Source organism: Arachis ipaensis, chromosome B1, assembly GCF_059453495.1.
Source record: "Arachis ipaensis isolate K30076 ecotype BB chromosome B1, ASM5945349v1, whole genome shotgun sequence".
NCBI lineage: Eukaryota > Viridiplantae > Streptophyta > Magnoliopsida > Fabales > Fabaceae > Arachis > Arachis ipaensis.
Genome location: NC_142436.1, coordinates 4,947,356 through 4,960,231, shown reverse-complemented (window position 1 = coordinate 4,960,231; position 12,876 = coordinate 4,947,356). Strand labels below are relative to the sequence as shown.

Below are 12,876 nucleotides of genomic sequence, written 5' to 3'. Positions count from 1 at the left end.
TAAAATTATTAATACATCTTAATACTTAACATTTTAAATAATTTTAAAAGAAATTATGCATACATTTTAGGATAAATTACACAAATAAAATAATTTCAGTTTAAAATTATACAGATGTATTAAATCAGAATTAGTTACACGTCATGTCTTAAATACCTCTATATAAATTATATCAAATTAATTCAATTGCAGCACATTTATAGTAAATCAAATCAACTTAATTTGATTTACATATAAATAATATAAATCGAATCAATTTGATTCGATTTATAAAGAGATGTTTAGAACATGGCGTATAACCAATTCTAATTTAAGATATTTGTGTAATTTTAAACTGAAATTATTTTATTTGTGTAATTTATCCTACATTTTATATAAATATTTAATTACATATTGTCAATGTAATAAAATTATTAATTTTTTATTTTGTTAGATGAATAGTAATAGTATCACTTAAACGCATGAATTTAATTTAATGAGAGAGAAAGTGTAACAGAGAGTTGGAGCAGAGCACCTGCCATACAACTCAAATTAGAATATGGCAGAAAGGGAAGAACACAGTAAGTTCCTACCTTTCTTTTTATCAAGGAATTTTGTTCTGAGCAACACAGTGTTCAGAACAGTGTTTGGTTAGTGACATTCAAAAAACAAGAAGCTAATCCATGCACACATAATAATAAAAAGCATAGTGGATTGGTTTCCATGGAGAATCTGATTCCTATACTTGCTGGGTTTTAATTTCAATCCTTTTCTCCATTGTGGATTCTAATTTTCACTCAAAACTTTTTGCTAACATATATTCCTCACAAGCCTTCTCCTTCAATTCAACCCAACTTAACACTCATCAATTTCCACTACTTCACAACTCAAATATCTATCCAAATTTCTAATAATTTTCTTCCCAAAATCACAATAGTATCATGGTAGTGCATGTTGAACTCACGAACCTAATATTACTTAATTAATTATGAATTGAAAAATTTTGATTTTATTTTATTTTTCTAAAATTTTAAGTTTCTAACAAAGTTTGATTGCATGGTTGTTTTTGAGTGCAGAGTTTGGAGGAGTATGGAAAGAAGCCGGTGTCGGTTGGGCCGTGGGGAGGCAACGGCGGATACCGGTGGGACGACGGCGTGTATTCATCGGTGAGGCAGTTTGTGATTGTTCATGGTGAAGGAATTGACTCCATTCAGGTTGAATATGACCATAATGGAAATTCTATTTGGTCAGGGAAGCATGGTGGAAGTGGAGGCCATATAACTGACAAGGTAAATAATCTTTCCATGCCTTTATAATTAACTATCTAGGCTTTATGTTGCTAGTTTTTACTAAGAGAAAGTCTAAGGACAAGTAGATTTTGTGATTTTTAGCCATTAATTAGTCATCAATAATGTTTTTAATGGTATGAGATTGCATTTAATGGTGTAAAATCATTCAATTTCCTTTTGATGGTTAAGTACTGGCCAGAATTTAACAAAAGTACTGGTCCTAACACTCCTCTTTTACTAATTCATAATTAATAATTTTTTTTTGCTTAAGATGTTCTTTAATCGTTGACTCTATTGTGAATTTTCATTTTGGTATTTTGTAACAGTTTAATTAGGTCTAAACAATTTTAAGAGAGTTTAATTTGAGTCTACAAGTCTTCTAAAATAATGTTTCAGAATATTTAAACTGAATTACCATAAATTTTCAAGAATTAAAACCATCTTTTTTATATAATACATGTACTTGTATCAAAATAAAATTTGATAAAATTAGTTTTTAAAAGATATCCGAACTGACTTTTTAATTTTTTTTTAAGAGTTAATACTAAAATTTATTAAAAATGTTATCTGCACGTTAAAAATCAAACACAATATAAATTAGTTATTTTATATTTATATATAAAATACATGTATTGTTTAAATTATTTTTAATGTGTAGTTTGTATTTCAATATACATTCTATACGGATAATTCATTTGGCGACTGATTTTTAGTATACACAGTATATAGTATATATATATAGCATGATTGAAAAATTTACAATATATATTTGTAAGGATCAAATACTTGTTTAAGTCTAAAATTTTGTACCACATATTAAGTATTAACTAGGTATATTTATGATGGTATTATTGTAGGTGAAGCTTGATTATCCAGATGAATATCTGACATCAATTGAGGGATACTATGGAAGCTTAAGCCAATGGGGTGCTTGCTATGTTAGGTCCTTGAGTTTTGAGAGTAACAAAAGAACTTATGGACCCTTTGGTTCTGAAAAAGGAATACATTTTTCATTGCCAGTTTCTGGGGCAAAGGTAGTTGGATTCCATGGTAGATGTGCTTGGCACTTAGATGCCATTGGTGTGTACCTAAACTCCTTCCAACCAAACCCATCAAAGGCTTTGTCTCTTTCAAAAAGTTACTTAGTTAACACTACTACTACTACTACTGAAGCTTCTGGTGGCTACTCTGTTATACAAGGAAGTGTTGGTCAAGGATTTGATATTGTTCTTGCTTTGAGACAAAAAGATGAACTTGGTAATAAGCCTATGGGGAAGATTTCTAGTTTCAATGAGTCTAAAGTTGTTGAAGAACCTTCCTTGGGGAAGATTTCTAGCTTCAACAAGGAGTCAAACAATATTGAAGAACCTAAAGAAAAGGTAAGGGTAAAAAAGTGCATTGGAAATAATGTCTTGGAATCACTTACTCAAATTTTGTGGATCATGTAATAAAGGTAACTTAAAGGCCAGATTTAAATAAGAAGGGTAAAGTTTTTTTTTTTTCTAACTTTTATAATTTTTTTTAATTTTTAATGTTTAATTTAATTTAATTTAGTTTTGTCTTTAACGTTATCCATTTGAGTAAAAAAATTATCCTGGGACGTTTTTAATTTTGTTCTTAACGTTTTAGATGAAGTTAATCTCTAGAGATAGTTTTGACTCAAATAGAAAATAATGTTAAGGAAAAAATTAAATGAAATTAAACATTAGAGGTATTTTTTAAAAAAAAAAATAAACATTAAAGATGAAAAATATATTTTACTCTAAAAATAATAAGAGACTTACATCTGTCCTAATTTATATCTATACTTCTAAAATTATGTCTAATAGATATCTTAAGATAAAAAATAAAATGAGAAGAAAGAGATAAAAGACAAAAAAAAGATATAATATTTTTAGATAAATTTTATCTAAAATAGAAATATTTTTATCTATTTTTGTGTTAACATAATCACAGCGTAGAATCTCAGATTACTACTATCATAGAACTGTATTCATGAATGGTTTCTTACTCTTTGAACTTTGAACCTAATAATAAAAATTTTTCTTGACTTCAGGTAGGTCAAGTGGAGAAGACACCTTCAATGGTTGAAGGTATAGTAACATATGGTCCTTGGGGTGGTAGTAGTGGATACTTATTTGATGATGGACCCTATAATGGAATTAGGCAAATCAACTTGTCCAGGAATATTGGAATTGTATGGATTAGAGTTTTGTATGATTTGGATGGGGAAAGAGTATGGGGTCATAAACATGGTGGAGCAGGAGGATACAAAAATGATAAGGTAAACTAACTATGAGTTTTGCAATGTATGTTTTACATTTCACTATACCATTAATTTAGTTTTCAAAATATGATAATATTGATAAATTAATTCTCAAAAAATCCATAAACAAAGTTATAAAATTTCGAAATATATTTTATTTAAAAATTAAATTTTCATTAATTTAAACGTAATTAATTCAGTCAATTCTAATAATAAAATACATAAACTAATTTTATATCTATCAAATATTAAGGTAGTTTGACAAAACTATCAACTGAATTATTTATTGGTAATTTTGTCAAATTAACACAATTTTTTATAGATATTGTATTCGTTTATTATTACTATTTATTTATTTTTTTTAACCGAAGATAGAGAGGCTCGAACTATATAACTAATAAGATTAATTGAATTCGAAATGGTGTGCAATATTTTGCAGATATTCTTTGATTTTCCATATGAAGTCCTAACACATATATCTGGGTACTATGGATCTGTGATGTACATGGGACCTGTGGTAATAAAATCACTAACCTTTCACACAAATAAAAGGTTGTATGGACCATTTGGAGAAGAACATGGGACTTATTTCACAACAAAGCTTATTAAAGAAGGGAAAGTGGTTGGAATCCATGGTAGAAATGGTTTGTTTCTTGATGCTCTTGGTGTGCATGTCATGGAAGGGAAAGTAATGGCACCAGTGAAGGCACCCCCTTCTCCTTCTTCCATGGCAATGATCCCAAGAGAACCAACCATTCCTGAAATAATGGAAAGTCCTCAATTGCCCTTGCCAGCTAGATTGTCACATTCTAAATCAGCACCTGTTGAAGAGGTATGTATACTGCAAGGCCAGTAGAATTACAAGTTTAAATGTTTAATTTAATTAGAGTTGAATCAGATGATAAATTCATATATTTATGTATAAAATATATAATTTTTTTTTTAAATTGTGTTTATTATTTTAAATCTTGAACGGTTCAACTGATTGCTGACAATTGATTTTTACTCTGCATCGCACTAATCTATAGCTTGTTTCCGATTAACTCATATAAAGCGGTTAGTTTGGTTTGGTCCGATTCTTAGAACCATGATACATTTTGACAGATCCCTTATGGTGTGATAAAAGAACCAGCACCATGTGGGCCAGGTCCATGGGGTGGGGATGGAGGAAGACCTTGGGATGATGGGGTGTTTTCTGGAATTAAGCAAATTTATTTGACAAAAGCACCAGAAGGCATTTGCTCAATTCAAATTGAGTATGATCGAAACAAGCAATCTGTTTGGTCTGTTAGGCATGGTGGTAATGGAGGCAATATCATGCATCGGGTATGCATTTTGGTTTTCTAGTTAACATCACATTTCACTATGATTTATTCATACTGATTATTACTATTATTAATTTATTATTATTTCTCTGTTTTTAGTCATGAATGCTATTGCTAGCACTAAAAAGTATTCGATTATTGTTGAATATTCATAGTCCTACTCTCATATAGGTAAAATTGGAGTACCCACATGAAGTATTAACTTGCATATCTGGCTATTATGGTCCAATTACTGCTGATGAACAAGCAGTAATAATAAAGTCACTAACATTATACACAAGTAGAGGAAAGTTTGGTCCATTTGGTGAGGAAGTAGGCAAGTTTTTCACTTCAACAACAACTGAGGGTAAGGTGGTAGGTTTCCATGGCAAGAGTAGCATCTACTTGGATGCAATTGGAGTTCATATGCAACACTGGCTTGGAAGTCACAAACCTTCAAAATCATCATCAATATTCAAGTTATTTGATTTGTGAACAACTAATAAGTATTATGGATCAAATATTTTAGTTAATTACATACATGATTACTTGTTATACTATGAATAACTAACACTTTGGCTACACTACATGTTGGGACCAAATGTAAGGCTTCTTTGTTATACTATAGAGAAGAATGATGATAATTCATTATACATAATTAAAAGGTTTAGTTTAAATAAGATGTATATTTTGTTTTGTTATTCCAATATCCTAGCCATTTATTATGCATACCTTTTTAAGAGTGAAAACAAAAATAAGTTTTTTTTAGTCTTTTTAAACTTCAAATACTAAAAATCAATCTTTTTAAATTTTCTAAATGTATCTAATTAAGAATTTTTATATTAACAAAAGTAATTTTGTTTCATGTTCATTGTGTGAATAGACATTTAAGAAATAAGGATAGAACTGTAATTTTATGCTTTTATCATGTTTTTTCATCGAGAACCATAACCCCATAAGGTTGATGATCCTGTTATTACTTTTGTTCCATTGAAGACAAATCCAGATGGGACATTTATATGTTTGTAAAGCTCATCAAGAAACGTATAAAAGAGAGCATGCTCTACGAATAAACAAATATTTGTCCAAAATGCATGTCTAATTGTCTAGTATGAAAGGTTTTCGAAATTTCCAGTATAAAAGTATTTCTCTAGTAGTATAAAGTCAGAGGTTCTTTTCAAACACAACTGCATTATTTTAATCATCAGCCTTTCTTCATATACAAGGTCTTTTTTTTTTTACAGTCGTTTCTTCATATACAAGTTAATGATCAAAACTCGGGTACAAACTTAACAAACTCTAAACTAAAAATAATAATAACAAAATGTTATTTCCCACTTTTTCACATAAGCTCAAGCAATTTGAAGATCCTTTCTACACAGGGCAATAATCGAAACTAAGCTTCATCTAAAAGCTTTAGAAACTCCAAACCAACAAATATAACGTGATTCTGCTTTCTTTTTCCCTTTACAGACAAGCAATTTGAGTCCACTGCTTTCTTTTATTTTTGCATTAAAAGATTGTGTTACACAATATTTTCACTGTTCCAGATATTGGGTATAAAAGAAAAAGTTGATAAAGGAACTATCCTTTCCAAATAGTACTTTCCACACTGTACTGTGTACAAAAGAGAGAATTCCTAACAGTCGTGTCTCCCTTCTATTTCTCTGTAGTTTCAGAAATTATTGCTATTTCAGTCATCCTAAACTCATGAAAAACTATGATGTCCCAGCTCATGAGCGAACCCAAATAATTGTCTATTGCCTATATATACAAACAAAACAATGCATAGATCCAATAAACCTACCTTCCTCGAGGACAAATCAGTATTGAATAAATAATGACTATCTCTAGATTCTCTCACTATATAGAGAATGTTACAAGACAAACAAAATCGTAGTGTCAAATGTGATGGTGGCAAAGAAGCATTACATAGGAAGGGTACTTCTATTAATATAGACTCGTGCAAAGATTTCAAATACTCATATAGACTAATGCAAAGATTTCAAATTGTAATACTGATAATCTCGAGTCAGTGAGTCACTGATCTTGTCAGTAACACATTATATTAACAAGTGTATTAATAGGCACGTCCATCTTTTTAATTATTAAATATGTAAAATTGTTACAAAATTGAGAATAGTCAAGATGGTAAGTATCTAACATTCTAACCAAGAAGTTTGGGTTCAAATTCTATACATAGCAGAAAATGTTTTTCAGAAGGATATTTTAGGAACAAAAATCTTTGCACCAAACCCTTCCTCAATCCCCATTATATATACTAAACGTAGACTAGAAGTAGATATCAGATCATAATCAAGTAGAATATGCACAAATAGAAGAATCTAATATGTATATGAACATCAAGAACTCAATATATTTTAAAGATTCGCAAGTACACGTCCTTTTCTTCTTTCAAGTTTAAGCAATCAAATCTGTCAGAAATATTGATAGAAACAAATTGCTTACAAGTACAAGACTGAAGACTCCATCAACAAAGCTCAAGGATCAGAATGCAGCATAAAATGAGTTTTATCTATGGACATTTTAGCCAATAGACATAATAATCCTTCAAAGATAGGAATCGACTCTTTCCATATGTCAGCGTCCAGTGTCAAATAATTGTTCCTAATCAGATAAGTTAACTAAGATTTTGCAGAGAATTATGATAGCAGATTTACCTTATCCCTGTGGCAAAGCAGCTCTAGAACTCGGGCCCCTACTGCATATCCAGCATCCTCCAGTCTAGTGCATTTAACATTGATAAAATATCAGCATACTTTATATTGATTTCAGAACATAATAAAAGCAAATCATCAGAAGAATGGTATTTTTAAAGCCAGATCAATCTCTCTGACAGGTGATTTTACAGGGTCTATTTAGCAAAGTGGGAGCTTTGATGTGGGTTGCAAGAAACTGCATGTGATTTGTGAATTTGCAATGAATTACCCTAGAACAAAAAGAACAAAATCCCACAGGCCATATCCGGCAGAGTAAATCCAGAGATCCGTGCAACAAGACATGGAAGACGCATCAATAAGGAAATCTGGGTCACTTACTGAAATTATCGCCTGTAAAACAATAGAATATGGGTTTTCATTAAACAAAATAATGAAACAGAATAACCAATAAAATCGTTATCTCATAACATCAGGTATGATGTGCACTTTTTGGCCTGTCATCATCTGGGGTCAGTATCAAACATAATCTACTGTTATATGTAAATGTAAAGAAAGAAATACAGCCAGTAGTCCATTTTTGCAAACATAACATTCACTCAACATTCCTTTACAATTATATCTGACTATATACTTTGGAAAGGAAAAGTCCAAAGGTAAGTTAAAAAATAATTAAAATTATGAATTCTAATGTTAAGTATCATATTTAGATGTGAAGCAATTCAATAAATTAATATTAGAAAAAAATGACACCATTCAAATAGTGGCCAGTGAAACAGCAATAAAGATTGAAAAAAAAAACCCACGTTAATAAGATGGACTGAGGATCTCAGGCATATTCTGAATTACTTCCTGAAAAACTCAAATAGACAATGTCATATTGATACTATGTTTTACAATAATGAGACCCCAGAAGTCAGAACCTTGTGCACGATCAAGCAAGAAAACAGTTGCAGGTCAGATACAAAATTTGAATGGGGGGCATATATCTCTACTAATTTTGTAACTTTTAGAAATATATGATCCTAACTGTATTTCGACATTTAGAATTAAGAAATTACTTGATGAAAGAAAACCAAGCCAATTTTGATTTTTGATTCGTTACATTATTCTTTTCTGTTACAAGATTACTGAATCAACAACTTTTCACACAGCATTGAATTTCTAAGCTTGTCGTAGTAGACATACCAAGAGCATTTATCATTTAAAAGAGCTTCAAACAAAATTGCCAAATGCATAACATTAAAAACATGGTCAATATGTGATCACCTGTTAAACTTCTTGTTCCCATACACATCTCTATCGCTGCGGCGCTCACTATGGCTGCTGCTGCTGCGGCCCTTCTCCCCGATCAACGCCCTCTCACGCTCCTTCTCGCGCTTCTCCCTCTTCAACCTCTCTTCCCTCAACTCCTCCAAAGTCTTCCTCGCATTCTTCTTCTTCTTCTTGTTCTCATTCTTCACTTCCCCGTCACTATCATCCCCACCGCCCTTGTCATCGTCGCCATTACGCTTCTCAAGATACCAAGGCATCTTCACACCCTTCCCTGCTACCCCATACCCTAACCTATACTTCTCATCCTCGGGACCCACCGCCACCCCCGAGGACTTCCCTTCTTCTTTCTTCATCCTCTTCTCCTTCTTCCACCCTTCCCTTTCCCCTAACAACTCCTTCCTCTTCTCGGTTCCTCGTACAGGATCGAAAATCTTAATCCCCTCGAATAAGTTAATGTGTCCGTTGTTATCCGAATTCTTCGATTCCGGTTCTTCTTCTCCTTCCTCCTCCTTCTCTTCCTCTGCCTTGGCCTTAACGAGAGGAGCCAAACCCTTGGCGGTGCGGAGGCGCTCGAGGCGGAACTCGGCGTCGCGCTTTCTGACCTCGTCGCGCTTGATCTGCTCGTCTCTGGCGGCTTGCTCCTCGTCGCGGCGGACCTTTTCCCTGTTCTCGTAGTTATAGACGTTCCACCGCTTCTGCGGGAGAATGTTGAGGCCACCATGGCCTCCCATTTTCGGTGGCTTAACGATTCAGCTTGCTGAGGTTGGAGATTATTGGCTGTGAAATTTGTAATATCGATGAACTATGAGCTTGATGATAGGCCTCTTTCGATTTTCCCAGCGAGAGATACGATATTGATAATAAATTTGCAATACTTTGTTGTAAATTTAATTTCGAATACGTTGTGTCCGCGGGTGTAATTGGGAATTCTGAAAACCCTAAGACGATACTGTAAGGGCATGTTCTTGGGATTTTTCATTTTCTGATTTAAATAAACATAAAATTTATGAATTTAGACGCGCACGTAAATAATTATATTTTTATCCTCTATTCCTTATCTCGTTATGAATTATATCAATTTCACAGCTTACGAAAGGGAATATGTTATATTACTATTTGATTTTTATTTTTTAATTTAATCCAATTTTATTTAAACATTTAAAATTTGTATGGTATAAATTTAAATCTGATGAATTCTACCCAATTTTTTTCAAATAAAGGATAAGTTACTATTTATATTTATGACATGTTTAATAATTATCGGATGAAATAAATTATGTTATTATGATTAACATTAACTTTTAATTTAATTTGAATTTTGACAACTAATTAAATTAATTAAATATAATAACTTTTTTTGTAAATTATAAGAATTACAAAAAAATTTTATTTTATAATTTTTTATTGTTTTTATACCACACATATATTAATTAGATCTAACGAAAAAAAAAACTAGAAAATTAAAAAAATAAATGAAAAGAAAAATCAAAAGGCGGAATCACAAATTTAAAATAACAAAAAAAAGAGATAAAGTGTTAATTGAGTAAGGGTGAATTTCATGATTATTAATAGAGTTGATATAAAAATTATGTAATTTTATAGGTATGAAGTTCAAATAATTTTACTATAATAAATTAGTTTTATTGTCAAAATTTAAGTTAAACTAAAAATTAATATTAATTATCTTGATAATATAATTCATTTCATCTAATAATTATTAAATTTATCATAAAAAATAATTTATCCTTTATTTAAAAAAGATTGAGCAGATTTTACTTTTAAATTTATTATTTAAACTAATTCGATTCAAATTATTATAATTTGAATTAAATAAATTTATATATCATTTAAATTTTAAAGATTTTTAATTTAAATAATTATACAAATATATTTGAAACGTACTCCAAAACTCATGTATTTTATACAGGAGAGATGTTTCCATAAAGATGTATAAAATGTCTTTTTTTAAAGATATTTTTTAATAATTAAAATTTAACACATATAATCACTTAAATTGTGTTAGTTTTGTCAAAATTAGGTCATATAAATTAATTTGATCGAAAAATAGTAAATTAAATTTTGAATCGGTCTAAATTAATATTTTTTATAAAAAATGACTACAATATCCCTATTATATAAAATGACTAAAATACTCTTATTATATATATTAATTTTGAGAATCATAAATTTTAGCTCTTTTCTTCTCTGTTGTTATAGGGTTAGAATTTAAAGTTTTCAAAATTAATATAATAGGGATATTTTAGTTGTGTTTTATAATAGGGATATTGTAGTAATTTTTTATAAAAAAATATTAATTTATACCGGTTCAAAATTTAATTTATTAATTTTTTTGCTAAACTGATTTGTCTAGTCTAATTTTTAATAAAAAATAATATAATTTAATTGATTATATGTGTTAAATTTTAATTTTTAAAAAACATCTTAAAAAAAAGATATTTTTGATATCTTTATCTAAGTGACTCCCTTTATACAGATACAGATACATCAAAAATTAATTAAAGAATGGAAGTAAAAATGGTGTTGTTCTCATATATTGTTGCATGGAGTGTAATCCAAAAATGTGAATCTGCAAAACTCAGTAACATACAAAACGCAAGTTACGTTTTAAGTGCACCTGAAAATGGCAGAGTTGCGCACATTAGTCACTTGCTGCAAAACGCAGGATGCGTTTGGCAGGGAAGGGAATCCAAAACCTGTGACTCCCTGCATGCACACAGGAGCATCCTTTGACCAATCTGGGATATCACAAAACGCAGGTTGCGTTTGGCCAGCGTGAAAGCAAGTCGCAGGTTGCGTTTGACAGCCTGCAGCCTTGCATGCATGACACGTGGATACAATGGAAGGTGCAGTGGCGGAACTTGAAACAAAATTTTGGGGGGGCCAGATAGAAAATAATTGTCAAAATGTTTTTGATATGGATCCCATTTAAGATAAGCTCGTCTAATCTCATCTCTCTGGTTTGGGTGATATTGCCAAATTTAAAGCCGTTTTTCAAGATCTCATTCTAAAAAGTTAAAGTTAAAGTCATCAGATGTAACTTTTTGAACTTTTGAAGGTTATATCTCACTTTTTCGTGATTCATTAAAGTAGAAGAACTATCTATATGTGTTGATATTGTAAAAGTTATATGTTTTTCTTCTTAAATATTAGTCTTCCTCTTAAAAAATGTATCAATTTTTTGATTTTTTATTATTATTTTATATAAAAAATTTGAATATATATCCTGTAAAATATGTAAAGAAGAAGTTAGAAGGACAAATATTAAAATTTATAATATTTATTAAATTTTTTTATCAATTTATACAAATACAATAATATTAATACTTATTGAATATTCTATTATTTTTTATCATATAAAAAATTAAATTAAATAAATAAAAAATATCTAAATTTTATATTTGAACTTAAAGATAAAGAGAGTGTTGTTTATTGAACTTATTAGCTACTTTAAGTCATAGTAAAGTATTTAAGTTAATTGAACTATTTTTTATCTTTTGAAAAAGTACTACTAAGTTTTTTATAAAAAGTTTGGGGGGCCATGACCCCTCCTTGTCTGAACTAAGTTCCGCCACTGGGAAGGTGAAACCGGTGTTTTTAAAGCCAAAACGCAAGCAAGGAAAACAATGTGCTGAGAAAGAGTGAAACATTGTGTTGTTAGAGTTAAAGAGAGGGTAAGTGAAGATTGTGGTGAATACTGAAAGAAAGGGTTAGGGGTTAAAATATTGTGTTGTTTGAGGAAGAAAAAGACTCGAAAAGAGTTTAGGTTCAACTGAGGGACGCTGGAAAAATATGGTGCGTAATTTTACTACATCTGAGAATCACATCATTGAATATTTGGATCATTCTAAATGGGTAAAATTTTTTTTTAATTTTCTGATCAATAAATAATTATATTTATTTGTATTATTATTATTATTATTATTATTATTATTATTATTATTATTAGTAGTAGTAATAATGATGTTGTTGTTATTGTTAGCCATTATTATAATACTGTTTAATAAATAAATGTTTATTATTATTATTATTATTATTATTATTATTATTATTATTATTATTATTAT

The 12,876-nt window shown here is 30.0% G+C and overlaps 2 protein-coding genes across 3 annotated transcripts; one reads left to right on the top strand and one right to left on the bottom strand.

The window, feature by feature from the left end:
- The first annotated feature begins 567 nt into the window (after positions 1 to 567).
- Positions 568 to 5,515, top strand: LOC107605967 (jacalin-related lectin 3-like). Its single transcript, XM_088500907.1, has 7 exons — positions 568 to 923; positions 1,056 to 1,268; positions 2,126 to 2,647; positions 3,325 to 3,552; positions 3,974 to 4,366; positions 4,639 to 4,860; positions 5,031 to 5,515. The coding sequence occupies exons 1-7, from the start codon at positions 921 to 923 to the stop codon at positions 5,331 to 5,333; spliced, it is 1,884 nt and encodes a 627-aa protein (XP_088357033.1). The 5' UTR covers positions 568 to 920; the 3' UTR covers positions 5,334 to 5,515.
- On the bottom strand, positions 4,952 to 9,754 carry LOC107605740 (uncharacterized). Of its 2 annotated transcripts, none has more exons than XM_088500908.1 (4): positions 8,786 to 9,754; positions 7,788 to 7,909; positions 7,520 to 7,583; positions 4,952 to 5,292 (listed from the first exon to the last, which is right to left on the bottom strand). In XM_088500908.1, the coding sequence occupies exons 1-2, from the start codon at positions 9,520 to 9,522 to the stop codon at positions 7,903 to 7,905; spliced, it is 744 nt and encodes a 247-aa protein (XP_088357034.1). In that variant the 5' UTR covers positions 9,523 to 9,754; the 3' UTR covers positions 4,952 to 5,292; positions 7,520 to 7,583; positions 7,788 to 7,902. The 2 variants fall into 2 exon arrangements, with proteins under 2 accessions (XP_088357034.1, XP_016163341.1); XM_016307855.3 differs by having other exon boundaries at positions 7,898 to 7,909; positions 8,786 to 9,673.
- Positions 9,755 to 12,876: the final 3,122 nt, after the last annotated feature.

Excerpts from the sequence above, each read along its gene's own strand:
- LOC107605967 (XM_088500907.1), top strand. Across the intron at positions 2,648-3,324 it reads TTGAAGAACCTAAAGAAAAG|GTAGGTCAAGTGGAGAAGAC; the intron begins GTAAGGGTAAAA and ends TCTTGACTTCAG. Across the intron at positions 3,553-3,973 it reads GAGGATACAAAAATGATAAG|ATATTCTTTGATTTTCCATA; the intron begins GTAAACTAACTA and ends AATATTTTGCAG.
- LOC107605740 (XM_088500908.1), bottom strand. The coding sequence starts at position 9,522 with ATGGGAGGCCATGGTGGCCTCAACATTCTCCCGCAGAAGCGGTGGAAC.